This window comes from Copadichromis virginalis, linkage group LG3, assembly GCF_057382275.1.
Source record: "Copadichromis virginalis isolate Kocher_CV1m ecotype Utaka linkage group LG3, C_Virginalis_male_GT1.1, whole genome shotgun sequence".
NCBI classification, from domain to species: domain Eukaryota; kingdom Metazoa; phylum Chordata; class Actinopteri; order Cichliformes; family Cichlidae; genus Copadichromis; species Copadichromis virginalis.
The window spans coordinates 8288826-8309950 of record NC_140620.1 but is presented as its reverse complement, the minus strand read 5'-3'; the positions used below and the strand labels follow the sequence as shown (position 1 = coordinate 8309950).

At 43.7% G+C, this 21125-nt stretch overlaps 1 protein-coding gene across 1 annotated transcript; it reads left to right on the top strand.

Moving 5' to 3' along the window:
- The first annotated feature begins 11232 nt into the window (after positions 1-11232).
- LOC146712576 (butyrophilin-like protein 2) lies at positions 11233-19181 on the top strand. Its single transcript, XM_085452253.1, has 7 exons — positions 11233-11354; positions 14616-14966; positions 15798-16130; positions 16217-16315; positions 17712-18047; positions 18470-18805; positions 18874-19181. Exons 1-7 carry the CDS (start codon positions 11318-11320, stop codon positions 18909-18911), a joined length of 1530 nt encoding a protein of 509 aa, XP_085308379.1. The 5' UTR covers positions 11233-11317; the 3' UTR covers positions 18912-19181.
- Positions 19182-21125: the final 1944 nt, after the last annotated feature.

The following is a 21125-nucleotide window of genomic DNA, read 5'->3' as shown; positions in this document are numbered from 1 at the left end:
ACCTTCTGTGGCGGAGGTGTGGTCCCGGGCTCGGCTGCAGGGGAGGAGTGGTGCAGCAAGCTCAACGGGAGGGTGCTGGAGAGGCAGGTGAGAGCACAGCTGATGGCGTTTGGCCTGATGACGGTTTCCTTTTTTAGTGAGACAGGAGAGGAGCAAAGGGGAAGCTGGGAACAGCTGAGACCGGAGCTGTCCAGACTGTGGACTGTCACAACAAACGAAAACTCAAAATAAATGTGGCATCTGGCTATAAAGAACTCTGTGTGTGTGTGTGTGTGAAGTGAATTTCACACCTTCATCTAACCAAGTCAATCACTTTTACAGCTTTCACAGGAACAAATACAAACAGCACCACCTAATGATAACATAAGTTAACATCAAACTAACATGTATTTCCACAGATGATACCGAGCCAGTCCCTGACTGTCCACAGCAAACCATACACTACATGTCACACTAAAACCACTTTACAGGTACGCACAACACATACCACAAATATATGGAAGTATCTGCAGTTCGTGTAATGACAGTATTAATCAGAATCAGAATTCTGATTCTGATGAGAAAACTGTGCTGCACTGCAATCTGCACACTGGAGAGTTTCTCCAACACACTAACCACTATTTGATATAAAGCTGGAACATCTGCTTAGCAGACATATTAAAATACATCCCAGTACTTAGATTTGAAATTATTTTGATGAATTATCTAAACGTCAAAAGTCAACAGGACAAAAAAAAATTGATGTTCAGAGTATTCACCCAAATCCCCGCTAAGAACGTGACTTTAAAAGCTTTTCCCCTGATAGTTCAACCTCCACCACGACCTTTATGTCTAAAAAAAATAGTGCCATCTCTGTCTCCTTCAATGCTTCTGCTGCTACACAGGAACGTACCCCGTTTAGCCTGCACTTACTGCCCAGTGTTAACTTTGAATAATATACAATTATTGCGTCAGAGCTCTGTCTACATTTCCAGGGCATGAGTATAATCTCTATGAAGAGTTAAGATGTGGTGCCCAAATAGCCTGTGTGGGTTCAGGAAGGTGTGTCCAGAACAAAAGGAGTCTCTCGTGTGCTTCTGAGTGGGTGAGTGCGATGAAGGCACACACACAAAAAAAAAGCCAGCCATATGTGGAGCAGCTTCCGTATGTTAGCATTTAGCAGCTGGCTACTGACAAAAAAGCAGTTCTATCCAACTGAAGAGCAAACTTAAGAGTTCAGCTGCCTGAAAATCTGTGACTGTAGGATCTTTTGGCCCTATGGTAGTGTCAGGTCTTTACCTTACAATATAAAGCACACTGAAAAAAACTGTGGTTGTGATTTGGTTCTCTAAAAATGAACTGAATTGAGTAAATGGGGAATATTGATGCAGCTGCTTCTGTTGCACTAACATACATTTGAAGATTGTTTATGGAGTTTTCTCAGAAGTCTGAAGAGATTTTTCCAATTTATTGTGATTCAGTGTTTTATTATGAAGGGAAATCCTTTGAAATCTATATGAGTGACAAACAGGACGTGTGCTCTGTGAATGGTGTGATAGAATCAGAGGTTTTCTCAGGCTGCACTCATTCATATAGAAACAAATCTGAAAGCACAAACCTCCAACAGTTGATTCTGTTCATCTGGACGTAGCGTTTTCAGTGGGAGAAACATTTCGTCATTCATCCAAGTGACGTCTTCAGTCTCAGCTGACTGCAGGTTTCCACAATCTTATAAACAGTACATTTGCATTATGACCTCCCAGCCCACTGATGGAACAATGGGCTGGGAGGTCAGTTCCTTAATCTTAATTATACAAATTCTCATGACCATTGATCAACAACCCTTAGGCCCCCTCCTCGACTCAGAGATGGTCTTTCCCTTTTCACGTAAACGTAAACCAGCGTTCCTCCCTGTCCTGGACAGGGAGGAACGCTGGTTTGAGCGCGGAGTCAAGGAGGCCACTGTCATCGGTGCAACAAATCATAATTTGACAGGCGCAAATCAACAGAAGAAAAATAAAGGCTAGGTTTGTACTAAGTTAGAATATTTCTTTACTGATGATGTTAGACATTTAATGACTTAAATAACCTACAGGACTGAACTTTTGATAAGTTGACAGATCAGCTCTCAACGACTAAAGGCTGCTGTTGTTCTTCTTCTCTTGGATTCATTCATTAACCTGCATCACGGCCAGACATTCCACTGATTAGCTCCCCCTGCTGGTTCAAATATCTGTCCTTTCATAAATGGTAAATGGTCTGTATTTGTATAGCACTTTACTTGGTCCTAAGTACCCCAAAGCGCTTTACACTATACACAATCATCCACCCATTCACACATACATTCACACACTGGTGATAGCAAGCTACAGTGTAAAGGACGCTCCAGCTTCTCCTCAGCTAAAGGAGACATTAAAGGGAGCACTGAAGCTCCTTTCCCTCATGTTGGCAGATTGCACTGGCCCTGATTTTGGCTGCAGACACTCAGACACTTCCTGTCACATCTGTCACTGTGGAGCTCTCCTAAGCAACACCATCCAACCTCCACCCGCAGCAGCTTGCACTGTAAGCAGGAGAAGCTGGACAAAGTGTTACAGAGGGGCTGTGAACGCAGCAGCAGCTCTTCATTCTGCCTGCACATGTATCTGCTCCTGCTGGATTCCTCTTGATTTTATGATAAACATATATTTCTGAAATATTTCCTCATATCCTAACATGCTGACGCTCGTCCTCTGTGAGCGGTTGGTGTCTTGGCTCAGGTGATCAGTTTCTGTTTCAGGTCACTTTCTACATGCTGATCATAACATGCAGGTGACCTCAATCAGAAGGATGATCCAGGTGTTGTGTTTACCTGTCTGCTGTGGTTTCTTACAGATACCAGACTGTATCCGCTTGGAGCTTTTCTCCACAGCTGTTGGCTGGACACTCAGATAAACACTAACTCAAAACTACACTCAGATGTTATGTTTGACCTTTGTAGTAAAGCCCCAGAACTCTCTTGCTCTTCCTCACTTTGCAGAAGACCAATTAGTGATCAGAGTGCATCACACCTGTAGTCTTCACATGCCTGAAGCAGAGGAAGGGCCATGATGAGACAAATCACTGTTTCTGGATCCTTTATTCCTTTTCATTAGGACTGGATCTGTGTGTGCAGATGAAACATGTAGTTCCTGCTTTTCCTTATTTGTCATGGATTTGCAGTGTTAGTGAGTGATGGTTGTACTTGTAAGCTCAGGTCTGCAGGTTTCTGCAGGTGTTAGCATGTCTGGTGCTGGCAGTCACGCTTTGCTTCATAAGCTGAGGCTAAGTTGTTGTTTCTTGCTGTTTGTTATGATCTACTTTATTCATCACTTTTCCAGAACCACAAGCAACTCCATGTCCCTGTGTGACCTCAGTCAACACTCCTGCCATTAGAATCAGACATCATGTTCTGGTCAGTCATCCTGCTCCTGCTGGTTTCTTCTTGATATTAAAATAAACATACGCTACAAAAAAAGAGGGGAACACTTGAACAACACAATGTAACTCCAACACAAACACACCTCTGTGAAATCAAACTTCCATTACACAACATCAGTTGTGTAGCTGTGTTGGTCACATTTGATCAGTGATTTCACTCTAGTGGTGGCATGAGACGGAGTCTACACAAGTGGCTCAGGTAGTGCAGCTCATCCAGGATGGCACATCAATGTGAGCTGTGTCAAGAAGGTTTGCTGTGTCTGTCTGTATAGTGTCCAGATCATGGATGCACTACCAGGAGACAGACCAGTACATCAGCATACGTGGAGGGGGCCGTAGGCGAGGAACAACCCAGCAACTAGACCGCTACCTGCACCTTTGTGCAGGAGGAGCACTGCCAGAGCCCTGCACAATGACCTCCAGCAGGCCACAAATGAGCAGGTGTCTTCTCAAACAGTCAGAAACAGACTCCATGAGGTTGGCATGAGAGCCTGACATCCACAGGTGGGGCTGTGCTTACAGCCCAACACTGTGCAGGACACAAGATTGGCAACTTCGCCACTGGTGCCTTGTGCTCTTCATAGATGAAAGTAGGTTCACGTTGAGTAGATGTGACAGACGTGACAGTCTGGAGATGCCATGGAGAACGTTCTGCTGCCTGCAACATCCTCCAGCATGGCCAGTTAGGCAGTGGGTCAGTAATGGTGTGGGGTGGCATTTCTTTGGGGGGGCGCACAGCCCTCCATGTGCTTGCCAGAGGTAGCCTGATGCCCATTAGGTACCAAGCTGAGATTCTCAGACCCTCAGTGAGACCGTGTTTGGTACAGTTGGCCCTGGGTTCCTCCTAATGCAAGACAATGCTAGACCTCATGTGGCTGGAGTGGAGACATCTTGTCTTGTTCCATCCACCTACAACACGTTGCACCACAGACTGCTGAGGGGTTGGTGAATGCTTTAGTCCAGGTCTGGGAGGACATCACTCAGGAGACTATCTGCCACCTCATCAGGAGCATGCCCAGGCGTTGTAGGGAGGTCATACAGGCACATGGAGGCCACACACACTGAGCCTAATTTTGACTGGACATTGGACATTACATCAAAGTTGGATCAGCCTGTGTTTTTTTTTTTACTTTAATTTTGAATGTGTCTCCAAATCCATATCTTCATGTGTTTGATTTCTGTCGATAATTCTTGTGTGTTGTTTTTTGGTTTTTGTCAGCACATTCAACTATGTACGAACAAAGTATTAAGATTATTTCATTCATTCAGATCTGGGATGTCTTATTTTTGTGTTCCCTTTATTTTTCTTGAGCAGTGTATGTTTCTGACATATGCTGACTTATTTCCTCAGATACTAACGTTGTTAGATTTTGTATTGTTGATTGTCATTTATGCTTAGAAATATTTAACCATATATGCTTAGAGGTGTATAATCAATTGTGTAGTGATAGGACTGTGATCTTTAACAGGCTACAAAGCCTTGGTGTGTATTCCACACTAGAATGCACACCCACAGCCTAGGAACATAAGAGAGGTCCTATCTTCTCTTTATTGATATATGGTATAGCAAACACACGTATATCTCTTTAAGTATAAGAGCCTTTTGTTCAGATGGACCTGCTAGACTCCTGGCACCAGCTTTGGGGAGTCTTCACAGGGTCACATCTTGACCTCACACAAATCATACCACACACACACACACACACACACACACACAAAGGCAAGGTACTCTTTGTTTGTATGTAGACATCGTATGTTAATGAACCTATGCATATTCATGTAACCTCAATAAAAGAGCAGTGTTACGGGGGAACGGTCGAGAGCAACTGGGGCCAAGCGAAGGAACGGCGTTTGTCCGGTTCTCTCCCGTGCACGAGAAACATGAAGAACTTTGCCTACTTCGTGTCTTGCTTGTGGTGTAATTATATTGTCTTCAACGTTCCAGCGAATAGGTTCAAGCTACAAACCTATCAAACGTGCTTCAGCTCGTCCTCTGTGAGCAGTTGGTGTCTTGGCTCAGGTGATCAGTTTCTGTTTCAGGTCACTTTCTACATGCTGATCATAACATGCAGGTGACCTCAGTCAGGAGGATTATCCAAGTGTTCTGTTTACCTGTCTGCTGTGGTTTCTTACAGATACCAGACTGCATCAGCTTGGAGCCTCTGTCCAGAGCTGTTGGCTGGTCACACAGATGAATAAGAAAAGTTCAAGGTAAAATGAGGAGAGAACTATCCCTGCAGTAGACAGCTCTGTGGCGATGTGTTTCAGTACAGTAGTTAACTTATAGGTTATAACAGTCTTCCCTGGGTTAATGCACAGTTTTCACTATTCAACATCTGACTAAAAATAGTTGATGTTGTGCTTTGATGATGAAGGTCCAAGAAAAGGAAAATCAACAAGTCCTGTACAGCGTAACACCCGCCTGTACACACGGCATCAAAAATAATAATCTGTTTGTGTTTTTTTTTTAAGCCAAATAACTGTTTAAAGTGCAAACAAGAATAAACATGACATACAAGAACCAGTAGACTAAACACGTGGCCCCTCTACAGCAAACGTACATCACACACTTTATATGTCACAATAAATGGAAAGAACTGCAGTTCATAATGCTGTGACAAAGGATTCACATCTTTTCTCTTTTCTCATTTTTTCATGTTTCAGATCATCAAACAAATGTTAATATTAGACAACGATCACCTGGATTTCCAATTTTTAGTGACTTTTATTCCGTGACGGAGCCACTGGATGTTTAATGTGTTGTTTTAATGAATTTTTTTGTGTTGTTCCCCCTGGCCAGGGTTGTTTTAATTCATTTTATATTTTTAACTGTTTAAGTATAATAAATTATATTTCAGTCACACAGTTTTTTAATTCGGTGCATTCCCTTGGCTGCTTCACTGCTCCGTCCATTTTTGAGGAGGGTTTCCCTCCTTCAATAACACCTGTGTTAAATCAAAATCACATTCCCACCGTTACATAACTGGCGTTGTCGACAGAATATGGAGTTAAGAGCAGTTGGTGGTAGCTGGGGGAATAACAAATATGATGATGTATGTGTATTCCAGTGCCCCAGTATTGCTGTGGTTTAAAGGGATAGGCCAAATAAGAAGATGGAGGATTAACTGTTTGGAGTTTTAGCCAAGGGCCCCCTGACAGTGTGCGCAGACATGAGTGTTTGGCCACAAGAAGAGGAAATGAGGAACGTCTCGCCTATGTTGTCGTTGCGGGATGTGGGGGAATGATTTGCTGCTAGTGCTTGGGATTAAGCACAAAGCCAGGAAGGCTGGAAGTATCCCCACAGTAGCAGCTAGGTGCAGCTTAGGACCTTAAGGCTTCTGGGTAGCTATGCTATGGTAAATGGCCTGTATTTGTATAGCGTTTTACTAGTCCCGCCTAGGGACCCCAAAGCGCTTTACACACCCAGTCATCCACCCATTCACACACACATTCACTGGTGGACGCAGCTACAGTTGTAGCCACAGCCACCCTGGGGCAGACTGACAGAAGCGAGGCTGCCATATCGTGCCATCAGCCCTTCTGGCCAACACCAGTAGGCGGTAGGTGAAGTGTCTTGCTAAAGCTGTCCGAGCCGGGGATCAAACCGGCAACCTTCCAATTACAAGGCAAACTCCCAACTCTTGAGCCACGGTCGCTCCAATAACATAAGTGCTGCATCAGCAAGGCCTCCTGCATCGTGCTTGACCCTTCTCTCCTTCCATGTGGCAGACGGTATCACAGCATCGGGGCCCAATCCTTCAGACTGCAGATAGCTTTTCCAACAAGCCATCAGACTCTTGAACTCATTATCTGCTCTCCCACTCCCCCTCACCATACGTACCCACACAGACTGTTAACTGACTCTATTACACTCAATACCACTGCATTTATAATGCAGATGCTGCTCTATCGACAATTCTCATTCTAAAGAATTCTACTCATGTTTACAATCTGCTCTGTTTCCCGGTCACTTTAAATCACTTCAAAATGAATGTAACATTCATAGTCATAGTTTGGTCCCACCTTCGCTGTTGTGATTGGTGTGGGGATAGGGACAGGCTTAGGGCGTCGGGGGGTTCCCCAGGAGCATCTTCCTTGGAGGATTCAACCCGGGTTAGCGGTCATGGCCTATTAAATTAAGGGCTCTGTTCACTCTTAGGTGACGGTTTCCTTGTGGCTGCGTGCAGCGGGGCTAGGGGAGGGTCTGTGCTGATGGACGTGGGTTACTGACCTGGTAGCCTGGCTGCCCCGGGGTGGGTCCGGGATGGGCGTGGGGTTGTGGGAGTGATCCGTCTCCGGGCTGGGGCCCTGGCTGGGGCCTGGGTCCTAGTTGGTGTGTTGCCAGGGTTGTGGGTGTATGGGGCCCAGCCCTGGCGCAGGGTGCTGCCAGTGCATCGAGCCACCTGGGGGGCTCTTCGACTGGTGGGGGAGGTTGTTACATCTTGCAGGAGCTTTCCTCTCTTCAGCAACTCACTCTGCAGGAGGGGGAGATACAGGAGAGGTGGAGGAAGATCTCAGCCTGGGCATCTATTGTCTCGTGTAGTCTGGAAGACGAGTGGATGATGGGGTGGGTGCAGTTTTCTCTGTGGTGGGGTCGGGTGGGCTGTCCCGGGCTCTGTGGGGCCGGGCGGCGCTGCTGTTCTGCGCCCCGGTCCGGATGGGTCTGGGCCCCCTTTCCCTGGCAGGTTGCGGAGTATGGGGGTACCTAATAGGGTCAGCGGGGGAGCTGGCCCCAGGGAGGGGTCACTTGCCCCTCCCTTCCTTCCCTCCCCATCTCCAGCTGCGTCCCTCATCTCGCTCCACCACAATCACCCACACATGGAGGGCCTTGGAGTAGGGGTATGTCACCAGGGTGCAGAGGAGGCTACCCCCCCCCCCCCTCTGTCCCCTTCTGGCTGCCTCTGCCTCAATTTTATCTCACAACTTAGACATTCACATTACTCACACCCTCATTACACATACATATAGGATCTTGGGGTTGGGCACGCTACACGGACTCCAAATTACCATCAGGGTGTACAACCTCACCCCTCGCGTCGTTGCCCACCTCTCAATTTTAAATACACGTAGACATTGAGGGCTAGCAGGAGGGGCTATGCGCTTACCTGCTGCTCTCTGGCAGGTAGCTCCATGCCCTCCTGGGTTTTAATTGCACCTTAGAACACACATGCATCAACACTACGGAGGGAGGTTTGGAGTCTTCACACAGCCCCGTTCTCTGCTGGCTGTTGGAGCAGGGGGGCTAGGACGAGGAGTTGGCCGTCCGACTGGGGTCTGGAGTGTGGGGCCTCCCTGCTGCTGCGGAGTCGGGGCGGTCTGTTTTTCCCCACCGCAGGTAAAAGGGTAACACCACCTGGGTCTGGGTGCAGTTCCCCCCTCCAGGGGCAAGAGTACCTAGACCCGGTTTGTAGAGTACGCTTGGGGAGTGTGATCGTGTGTACAGCGTCTCTTTATGTCTGTCTCCACGTTGGTTGAGTGTGGTATAAGTGCATATGAGAGCATGAGGGGGGGAATGGATGTTTGTGTCTGTGTGTGCCTGTATGTCTGTGTCTATATGTCAGGTTGGGTATCAGACGCCACCTCTCTGGGGACATCTCAGGCCCTCCAAGGTTTGGAGGCCTATCTCCCCCCACCACTTCCCCTGCCGATGGTGGACTCCCTCAGACATCGGTGCGTTGGTGGTTCTTTGTGTCCGGGGGTGGGCGTCCAGGTACACACCGGCTCACTCCTTGGCGACTGCTTATCGGGGCCTGGAGCCTGGGGCTCGCTTGGGCCACTTAGGGGGTGGGGTGCCCTCGACCTCCATTCCTGGGGCTCGGTCACTCTGGCACAGCTGGCTGCCGGCGGAGCTCACGGGCGCGTCACTGCAACTCCCCCTGGCTTCTGCTCCGCGGCTGCTGAGTGAGCCCTCATCTGGGACTCTCCTCAGCTCTTACTGGGACAGTGGCGCGGCTGCCCCTCTGTGGGTCTTCCTTGGTCTCTTGTGTTCTGGGGGCCTCTGGATGTCTGGAGTTTTGATCTCCTCCATACCTGCTTGATACCATAGAGGACGGGGCTGTGACCCCCCCCACACCCTCTAGCAGATCATTACATGAAGGAACCTTTTAAAAAGAAGCGCGTCCATGCTCACAGGTGTACACACGGGTGATCACACCCACAAACTACACCCTTTTTGGCTCCTACTTCAAAGCACACTGCGCTGTCGATCTTACGTGCCGCACAATAATGTTTAACAATTAGTATTTACTCTTCATACAGGTGATCCAGGTGTTTTGTTTGTTTTTCTTTTTTTTTCTTCCCCCCTTTCTCACCATCTCTTCTCCCCTCTATTTTTCTTTCTCTCCCTCTCTTTCTTTCATTCTTTCTCCCTGTCCTATCCCCCAGTCATGTCTGTCCCGTCTTTAAAAAACGAAAATAAAATAAATACATAATTATAATAAAGGTCAATCAAATGGACCAATATGGCAAGGCCATGATGATCCACTTGGTAAAGTAAATCCACTTGGCATCTTTCTTGGCCTTCAGACAACAATTCTGATGGCTAAAGATCCAAACGGGACAGTCAAAAAGAAAGAAAACAAAAAAACAAACAAAACCACCGCTATTGGTCTGACACTAACCCACATTGGATGGATCCCTCCAAGACTATTGGAGCAACAAAAGCGATGGTTTGGTGTGGTATATGGGGTACAACGATAGTGGGTCGAGATGTGCAGCACCTGAAACTACAGATACTGGATGCCTGTGCTGGCATTTCTCCTGCGGTGTTGCTATCAGTGTGTGAAGAGTGGGAGAAGAGGGTTGCATTGACAATCCAACACAATGGGCAGCACATTGAACACATTTTATAAGTGACCCGGTTACTGCGTTCACCTGATATCAAAACAATTTCGATCCGCTCCTCACATGTTAACCTCTTCGACATGTCAATGGCTGAGAACAAAGAGAAACTTGTAAATAACTCATGAAAGAATAAAGTTACGTTGAAACCAAGCACACCATTGTTGTTCTTGTGACATTACCAATAAGTTTGATGTGTCACATGGACCTCTTCCTATTGAAAAAACAAAAGTTGTATCCAAGATGGCCGACTTCTAAATGGCCACCATGGTCACCACCCATCTCGAGGAGTTTGCCCCCTCACATATACTAATGTGCCACAAACAGGACTTTAATATCACCAACCATTCCCATGTTATTACGGTGTATCCATATAAATGGCCCACCCTGTAGATTTCCTAACATGCAAGTTACATAGTAGGGACAAAACGTTTCATAAAATATGGGACCCATTAATGGCGTATGCCGGTTTGGATATCTCTACTATTTTCTCACAGGCCCTGGTATAATGCAAGCATGTCACTGCTATTTTACTTATGTGTATTGTTAATTGTATCATATAATCAAAAAGTCTGGATTTTCCATTTATTTATTTGTATTCTTGAGCCGGGTTGTTTGTTTTGTTTTGTCTGTTTTGTTTTGTCCTGTCATGTTGGTTTTGCTTTGTTTAATGATGGTGTCAGTGTAAAGTTTAAAACTCAATAAATACATGGAAGGAAAATAACAAAACAAAACAAACAAACAAAAAATGGCAACACTTTTTAAGGTTCTTTGTTCAAATTGTATTTAATACATGCCAGTCTGCTGATGAGCCTTGTGTCAGCACTGAGGTGGAAGTTGTGGGCTGTAAAGAGTGTTTGTCACAGTGGGCAGTTTCATGTCACATGGCTGACTTCCTCTTAAAAACAAAAGTGAAATTTTCTTTGTGTGTTTATAGCTGGAGAGTGTTTGTTTCTTTGTTCAGTCAGCAGCAGATTTAAAGGACTTTTAAATTTGTTGCTTGTTTGTTTGTTGTTTGTTTGAGGATTTTTACAGGAGGATGAAGACGTTGCTGGTGATCCTGCTCCTCATAAATGGTAAGAAACTGAATGCAGATCAATCTGCACTCACACCACAGTTTAAAGCAGATAATCTCACTGTGTGGTGTGTGTGTGATGATTTAAATTAATGCACTGTACAAAATACAAATGTAATGAAATGCGCCCCTGTGAGAGTCGTAACAGTAAGACCTACTTTACATTTACAGAGTAAAGCTTTGTGTTTCATGCCTTGGTTTAGGTCACATATACACCTTATTGTATTTGACTTTGACTGTACTTGAGATTAATTACATATTTTTGCATTTAAGGAAATGATTTATTTAAAACTCATAAACATGTAAATACAACAATGGGTGTTGTTGGGTTTTTGGACAGATGTATGTTTTAGTTAAACTTTAAAGTAATTTCTAAAATGGAAACCAGTTCATTCTGAAAGACCTGTGTTTCTTCTCTTTTTAAGATTTATTATTTTTCATTAATTAGACAAAAGCATTTCATAACTGATTGCTTCATTAATTGGTGGAATAATCAAAGGCTTACTCAGTTACTAATGGCTGTATAATTTTGGTGTTCTGTGGATTAGGTTGTGGTCAGGATGGAGGTCCTAGTTGTCAATTTTAGTTTTATTTATATAGCACTAAATAACAACAATCGCCTCAAGGTGCTTTATATCGAAAGGTAGACCCTACAATAATACATACAGAGAAAAGCAGGACCGTTCTCACTCCCGACACGTAACATACCCATGATTTGTCACGTCCTGATGCGTCCCATGGCAACGTGAAAGGAAACTATAACAGAGTGGCTTTCATCGCTGCCTGCAGAATAACATAAGAACAGGGTGGTGAAATATGGCTAGCATGTGTGTGTGGTGGAGCAGCGGGTTAGCAGACCCTGCTCCCCCGTCAGCTCATTTTTTCTCTGACTTAGGTATCACCTAAAAAGCTGCCTTTTTCTCTCTCTGTTTCTTCTTCTATCTCTTTTCATCAATAATCCTTCACACATCAGCGAAGGATTTAACCGATTTAACTCTTTTTTCCACAACATTTCTTTTTCCCTCAAGTGCACTTCCACCTTTTTCAACACTAAGTGAGCCCATTTCAGGAAAACTATTCTCTTTTCAGCCAACGTTGACAATGCAAGCATGTCACTGCTATTTTACATATGTGTATTGTTAATTGTATCATATAATCAAAAAGTCTGGATTTTCCATTTATTTATTTGTATTCTTGAGCCGGGTTGTTTGTTTTGTTTTGTCTGTTTTGTTTTGTCCTGTCATGTTGGTTTTGCTTTGTTTAATGATGGTGTCAGTGTAAAGTTTAAAACTCAATAAATACATGGAAGGAAAATAACAAAACAAAACAAACAAACAAAAAATGGCAACACTTTTTAAGGTTCTTTGTTCAAATTGTATTTAATACATGCCAGTCTGCTGATGAGCCTTGTGTCAGCACTGAGGTGGAAGTTGTGGGCTGTAAAGAGTGTTTGTCACAGTGGGCAGTTTCATGTCACATGGCTGACTTCCTCTTAAAAACAAAAGTGAAAGTGAAACGTCTATATGCTAAACGAAAGGAAGGAGGCCAGGGACTAGTGAGTGTCAGCACCACACTCCAGGACAGGGCAACGAACATACACAATGGTAAATGGCCTGCATTTGTATAGCGCTTTTCTAGTCCATAGGACCCCAAAGCGCTTCACACTACATCCAGTCATCCACCCATTCACACACACATTCACACACTGGTGATGGCAGCTACATTGTAGCCACAGCTGCCCTGGGGCGCACTGACAGAGGCGAGGCTGCCGGACACTGGCGCCACCGGGCCAGTGTCCGGCAAACATGGGGTTAGTATCTTGCCCAAGGATATTTGGCATGCAGCCAGGATGCAGCCTGGGATCGAACCACCAACCTTCTGATTAGTGGCTGACCCGCTCTGCCACCTCAGCTACAGCCACCCACACAAATACATCAGGCAGATCTATGTTTCGCTGTGTTAATGCAAGTGGGATGAAACTTCCCAATGGTCTAGAATTTTTTCTAATTTTTTACAATTTTCAACATCAGCTCCTTAATAATATCAATAATTTACACTATACACAAAATTGTTCCTCTTGGCTCTATCCTGTTAAACGCATTAGAACCACTATTTTTAATTCCTTGTTATTAACAATCTTAAATCATGCAATTTAGGTAAAATTGCTTTCTTTCTAAACTCAACACATAAAGATTGTAGCTTTTAATGTTTTGTACCAAATTACATAATTTCCGTATTTTTGGCCAAACAAGCAATTTCATGTAATATTCTTAGTTTCCAAAAGGGGCATTTCATGGCTTACTGCACTCCAGAACCAAAACAATGACACAGTTTTGACATAGGTTTTAAGGATATTATATATTATAGGATATAATATAGGATATTATAGTTTGTGTTTGTGCATGACATTGCAGCACAAACACAAGATAAACTGGAATAAATTATAATGCATTAAATATTACATAGGCTGCAGTGAATTTCTGTCGATGCAGGCTATTGAGCTTTGAGGTTCCCAATCAAGCTTAGCTTTGAAGCACATCCTAAAAGCACTTCTACTCTTGTACTAGATGTTACAATCCTTGATTGTTGTAACGTCCTGTTACTGAATCATGAAAAGATACCATACCCAACAATATAACTCTTAAAAAAAGTCATAGGAAATTTTGGCAGAGTTCACAGCTGCAGCTGTGGTGCAAACAACAAAAAACAAACACAGTTTGTAAATGTGTCTTGGAGTTTATGCAGGTGCAGTCAGTCCTATTTCTGTAAGTACGTGTCATGATCCGGAGTCTGTGACTCCGTGTTTATGTTTTAGTTTATTATTATTCTGTGGTTTTGGTTACCTTGGGTGTTATGTCATTACGTGTATGTGTTTCCTGTTTTACTTTGAAGGTCCGTGTCTGATCTCAGTGTGTTCAGATTACTTTTCCCCTGTCTCGTCAGGTCGGATTACTCCCAGCTGTGCCCTCCTTTTGTGTCTCATTCCCTCGTTATCCTTCTGTGTATTTAAACCTCGTGTCTGCCTCTGTTAGTTGCTGGTTTGTCTGTGTTGGTCCCTCAAGTGCCCAGGCCTCTGGTAGAGGACTCAAGCTTGAAGGATTGACTGCCTGCAGGGGCATTTATATATATATATATATATATATATATATATATATATATATATATATATATATATATATATATATATATATATATATATATAAATTTGCTCTTCTTTGAATTCATCTTTACCATCTTTTCCTTTTTGTGTAACTCCTCATAGTTTCCACCTTGGCTTTGGTTTTGGTGGTGGAGGTGAACGAGGGAGAAAGGTCTGTCCCATTGCCCTGCCAGTACTCAGGTGTTATACCTGAGATTAATCCCACAGTGATCTGGAATCACAATGATTTTGACCCAAAATCTGTCCACATACGACGAGAAGGAGGAGATGATCTCAGAGGACAAAACCAGCGCTACAGCGGGCGCACATCAATGAGGCCTGATGCTTTGGATACTTTAGACTTCACCCTCACTCTAAGAAAACCAGAACTGACTGACAGTGGAAACTACACCTGCTCCATCAGTGATGGAAGAACAGAACGGAGACTGAGAGATATACAGCTGCAGGTCAAAGGTCAGCAACAATCTACATAGCCTCTGTAAATATGGGTGAAAGATCAGTACTGTAGACAGGTCAGATGTTAGACTGATGGATGTATTGAATATTGATATGATAATGATATGTTGGAAAAACAGTTTCTTGACTTGACCCCTCTCAAAACAAACAAAAAACCAAAATGTGGATGATTAGACTCCTGACATTTTACATCCTGTATGAAACTCCTAAACCTAAAAGGCTCTCACATGAAGCAACACCATAAACGCTTAAATACTGAGTAGAAATCTTGTGGGCACCACAGTAAGTTGCTTGCAGAAATATGAGCTTCCTTCAAACTTTTCCCCTTTTTGGGAAACAAACCAAGTCAAATTTAATTTATGCAGCACTAAAACACAAAAACAATCACAAAATATTCAAAAAGAGATAAGATACAAACTGCATGGTTGAGATTTACATGAACATCTTTTTTACCAGGCTTGATCCTGTCTATAATCTCTCCAGACGAGCTTTTGGTTTGAAATTTACTGCATGCTAAAAGGGCAATTGCTACTGTACATCACTAATATCACCTAATGAAACAGTAAAGGTACAAGGGGACTAACTGTTCCTCCTACCACATAAGTGTGCATGCATTCAGTGCATTAATATGTTTTTCATGTTGATCCTAATTAGCTGCACTAAGGTTGTCAGTTTTGTGCTAAAGATAAATTAAAATATCCACCAATTGCCCCTGGGCAAACACAAATCCCAGAGTAGGCCACCACTTTAATTTTTAGTGCTACTGCTTCTTTATGATTACTCTATGATTAATCTTCTTTATGATTTTGTTGTTTATTGTCCTCTCAGACCACCAGATAGAGGTGAATGTGGAGAAGGACTCAGACTCTGTCATACTTCCTTGCAAAACAAAACCTGACCTGCCTGAGGACACCACAGTGGAGTGGACTCACTCTGATACTGAACTCATGATAGTCCATGTATATTCAAACAGAAGTGACCAACTTAAAAAACAGGATGGCCTTTACAGAGACCGAACAAAGATGAATGAAGACCTGCTGAGAACTGGAGACCTCAGTCTGACCCTGAAATACCCCACAGAGAGAGACAGTGGAGGATACATCTGCACCATCTACAGGGACAAAGACATCCTGAGACAGAAAGTAGTGCTGCAGGTCAAAGGTCAGACATGTAGATGCAAGTCAGAGGTTAGTGCTATAGATTTAGTTCAGGATTCATAATTTAAAAAAAAAATGCTGTCTCTACAGAACCATTTCCATCCTCGGCCAAAGCGCTCCTCATTCTCCTTGTTGTGGTTTTGGTTCTTGGGGGTGTTTTATTTCATTTCCGACACATTTTCAGAACAGGTGAGCATCTTCTGTAGTATTGAAGCTGAAGTAATAAAGAGTTACAGACAGCTGATAGAGCTGTAGAGAAATTTTCAGTTTTGTTCAAGAAATCAGAAACACCCCCTTGAGACTTAGTCACTGATCAGTGAAGAAGCTCCACAACATGACTTTGACTTTATTAAGGAGTGTATGTGCTTCACTTGATTGATCTGACACTGGGGTTGCATGTGTTGAACTTGCTTTACCTTGATTAACTTTGCCAAATAGCTGAAGATGGCACTAGCAAGCTCTCCTTTACAAGGTCACAGAAGCCTCCTCCAACCACTGAGAACCTACATACAAATTACTGACATGAGGTTAACACATAGTGAGTGAGAAAGGTGACTGGAAAGGAAGAACTCAATGCATCATGGGAATCCCCCGGCAGCCTACGTCTATTGCAGCATAACTAAGGGAGGATTCAGGGTCACCTGGTCCAGCCCTAACTATATGCTTTAGCAAAAAGGAAAGTTTGAAACCTAATCTTAAAAGTAGAGATAGTGTCTGTCTCCCGAATCCAAACTGGAAGCTGGTTCCACAGAAGAGGGGCCTGAAAACTGAAGGCTCTGCCTCCCATTCTACTTTTAAATACTCTAGGAACAACAAGTAGGCCTGCAGAGCGAGAGCGAAGTGCTCTAATAGGGTGATATGGTACTACAAGGTCATTAAGATAAGATGGGGCCTGATTATTTAAGACCTTGTATGTGAGGAGCAGGATTTTGAATTCTGGATTTAACAGGAAGCCAATGAAGGGAAGCCAAAACAGGAGAAATATGCTCTCTCTTTCTAGTCCCTGTCAGGACTCTTGCTGCAGCATTTTGGATCAGCTGAAGGCTTTTCAGGGAGTTTTTTGGACATCCTGATAATAATGAATTACAGTCGTCCAGCCTGGAAGTAATAAATGCATGAACTAGTTTTTCAGTGTCACTCTGAGACAGGATATTTCTAACTTTAGAGATGTTGCACAAATGGAAGAACCCAGTCTTACATATTTGTTTAATATGTGCGTTGAAGGACATGTCCTGGTCAAAAATGACTCCAAGGTTCCTCACAGCGTTACTGGAGGCCAAGGTAATGCCATCCAGAGTAAGAATCTGGTTAGATACCATATTTCTAAGATTTTCAGGGCCGAGTACAATAACCTCAGTTTGATCTGGATTAAGAAGCAGAAGGTTAGCGGCCATCCAGGTCTTTATGTCTTTAAGATGTTCCTTTAGTTCAACTAATAAATGGCATTATCTGGCTCATTGATGGGTAAAGTTGGGTGCCATCTGCATTGCGGTTAAAATGTATGCTATGCTTTCTAATGAAACAAAGAAAATGTGCTCATTGCTGCTGCTACCTCTATCTTTACAGCTCATATTGTCCTTTGTAGTCTTCTTGGTTCACCAGGTTCAAGTGGAGTCAGGGAAGGAGTTTGTCCTGCTGCCCTGCAAAACCACATTTTATTTATTGGAAGACTCTAAAGTGGAATGGACAGATAGAGACAACAGGAAGATTCATGTGTATCATAGTGGCTCTGAGCAGCCTGATGAACAGGACTGGCTTTTCAAAGACCGAACAAGGATGAATGAAGACCCGCTGAAAACTGGAGACCTCAGTTTGACTGTGAAATACCCCATAGAGTGGAACGGAGACATCTGCACCTGCACCGTCTACAGCAGGGAGGGAAGGATCCTGGTGAAGAAGCAAGTGGAGCTGAAAGTCAAAGGTCAGTGCTGTAACAGGTTATTTTGTGTTTCAAGGAACACACATGCACTTCTTTTACAGCATAATACAAACTAATGATTCACACATGTGGCCCTGGGTTTTGAACTGGACCACAAACAGTGTGATTAAGCTCACTGTTGATTCTCAGCCAAATATTAGCAAGGGATGCAGTTTTGAGAGAAAAAGAAATTACTGTTAAGCAGCATATTAAACAGCCCCCCACCAAAAGAACAAACAAATAAACAAAAACAAAACAAAACTGTGCAATCAGACTCTGATCATCTCTAAAAGCTTGAAAGGTGCTTTTATTTCCCATATTTTTGTCATCTGTTGCAATTTCATCCAGTTCCTTCCTTTAGTTTTGTCTGCAACTATGTGTGTGCAGACAGCAGCAGGTTTTCAATTTTTTTTTTCTCCTCTCAGATTGTCAGGTGGAGGTGGTGGAAGGGATAGATTCTGTCCAGCTACCCTTCAAAACCACCGGTGATCTACCTGGTGACACTAAAGTGGAGTGGAGACGCATTGAACCCAAAACACTGATGACTGTCCATATGTATCAGAATGGATCTGACCAGGTTGGAGAACAGAACCAGGATTACAGAGACCGAACAAACATGAATGAAGACCTGCTGAAAACTGGAGACCTCAGTCTGACCTTGAAATACCCCACAGAGAGAGACAGTGGGAGATACAGATGTGAAGCTTACAGAAGGGAGAGTAACATATGGAGGGAGAAAACAGTGCTACTTAGGGTCAAAGGTATGGTTGGTTGGTTAATTGATTGGTTGATTGATTGAGTCTGATCGTGTCTTGTGTCTCTTCTGCAGGCAGAGTTCAAGTCGGAAATCAAAGAGGGGACATCTAGCCAGCTGATGCAAGTCATCTGATAGCTGATCAATCAGTTTGATGCATGACTGATTTGATCAATAATCAAACAAGAAATTATGAAGAGAGGAGGACATTCTGAATGTTATTTTTTTTTCAAAACCTAGACTAAAAGTGCTAGATGAAAAAGTTACTTTAACAATGAAAGAGATTGTGATGTATACAGATTAAGCAGTTCAGTGTGTTCTCCTTTTCTGTGGTGCTTTGATTTTCTGTTTGTGTCTGAGTTGTCACTTGCCCTGACAATATCCCACTGGACAAACAACATCCGCAGCTGGCACTATTATATGTGCACACACACACACACACACACACACACACACACACACACACACACACACACACACACAGTTCCTTAGATGCTCCTTAGAAAGTTGAATCTTGACAAGACATTTCTGGTAGTTTTTATTGAAAAAAATGACTCAAGGTCTCATCAACCCGAGACTGTCTAATTAAGAAACTGGAGCCTAACCCAGCTGTCATAGGGCAAGAGGTGAGGTACACCCTAGACAGGTCACCAGTCTGTTGCAGGGCTAACACACAGAGACAGACAACCATTCGCGTTCACATTCACACCTATGGGGAATTTGGACTAAATTGAACAATTCAATTCAATTTTATTTATAAAGCGCCAAATCACAACAACAGTCGCCTCAAGGCGCTCTATATTGTACAGTAGATCGTACAATAATAGATACAGAGAAAAACCCAACAATCATATGACCCCCTATGAGCAGCACTTTGGCAACAGTGGGAAGGAAAAACTCCCTTTTAACAGGAAGAAACCTCTGGCAGAACCAGGCTCAGGGAGGGGCGGGGCCATCTGCTGTGATTGGTTGGTGTGAGAGAAGGAAGACAGGATAAAGACATGCTGTGAAAGAGAGACAGAGGTTAATAACAGATATGATTCAATGCAGAGAGGTCTGTTAATACATAGTGAGTGAGAATTAAGTGAAAATAATCGTAGTTATGTGATGTGGTTTTGGATTTTAGGTCGCAGGCCACCCAAAACTTGATCCCAAACTTGTCAGGTTTACTTGCAATATTCTGCAGGAAACAGCACCGAGTCTTTGATGGGAAAAGCTGTTCATCAACGGTGATATGTAGACCAGGGTTGTAGCACATGATGCAGTTGGTGACAAATGATCCCCACACACTGGAAATTGCAGCGAACTTATCAGTCTTTGCTCGATTTGCTCCATTGTGGCATCAATCAGACCACTGGTATAATGTTGAAATGTACTCACTCACTTTTTATTATTATTTGTAAATATGTGTACAAATGGTTGGTTTTTTGTACTGTTTTTATCAATAAATCTCAGCAACAAAGGACATACACCCATGTGTGTTGATTTCTCCCTAAGATGGCAAACTGAAACACTCCAAGTTGGTGACTTTTGGAGATTTATTTCCCTGGATGATTGAGAATGCATCAAGATGAAACACAAAAGGAAGTTCACAGCTTTTAGCAGCTCCCCCACCCCCTCAATCACACACCCCCACTCCCCTCCCTCCAGAATTCCCAGGTAACAACCTAATTTACATATGAATGACTAGCCAATTTAGCTTCCACTTGGCTGAAGCTAAAGCTTAGCTAAAAGCCTACCAGCCATTTGGCTGCTCTCCGGGTTTTAAAGGTAGAAAGGTAGAAGCCTGGGACTCCTAGTGTTAAGCGGTTTGTTTTTGTCTACCTAGACGACATCCTGATTGTTTTCCAGGAACCAGCCCGAACACGAGAACCATGTCAGACAGGTCCTGCAACGCCTCCTCGAAAACCAATTGTTCGTCTAAGAGAGATGTGTGAATTTCATGTCTCCACCATTGCATTCCTGGGGTGCATAATCAACCGAGGAGATCTCCGCCTGGACCCTGTGAAGGTAAAAGCCGTTGTTGAGTGGCCGGAACCACCAAACTGGCGCCAACTGCAACGTTTCCTTGGGTTTGCCAACTTCTACCGGCGATTCATTCGGGACTTCAGCCGAGTTGCCTTGCCGCTGACCCAGCTAACTTCTCCCAAGCTTCCTTTTCAGTGGAACAAAGAAGCTCAGTTGGCCTTCCAAGTGCTCAAGACATGGTTTGCCGCGGCCCCCACCCTGATTCAACCTGACCTCACGCAACCATTCGTGGTTGAGGTTGACGCCTCCAACTCGGTCCTATCATAACAGAAGGAAGGTAAGCTCCATCCTTATGCCTT

Excerpts from the sequence above, each read along its gene's own strand:
- LOC146712576 (XM_085452253.1), top strand. The coding sequence starts at position 11,318 with ATGAAGACGTTGCTGGTGATCCTGCTCCTCATAAATG. Across the intron at positions 16,316-17,711 it reads CCGACACATTTTCAGAACAG|TCTTCTTGGTTCACCAGGTT; the intron begins GTGAGCATCTTC and ends TGTCCTTTGTAG. Across the intron at positions 18,048-18,469 it reads AGTGGAGCTGAAAGTCAAAG|ATTGTCAGGTGGAGGTGGTG; the intron begins GTCAGTGCTGTA and ends TTCTCCTCTCAG.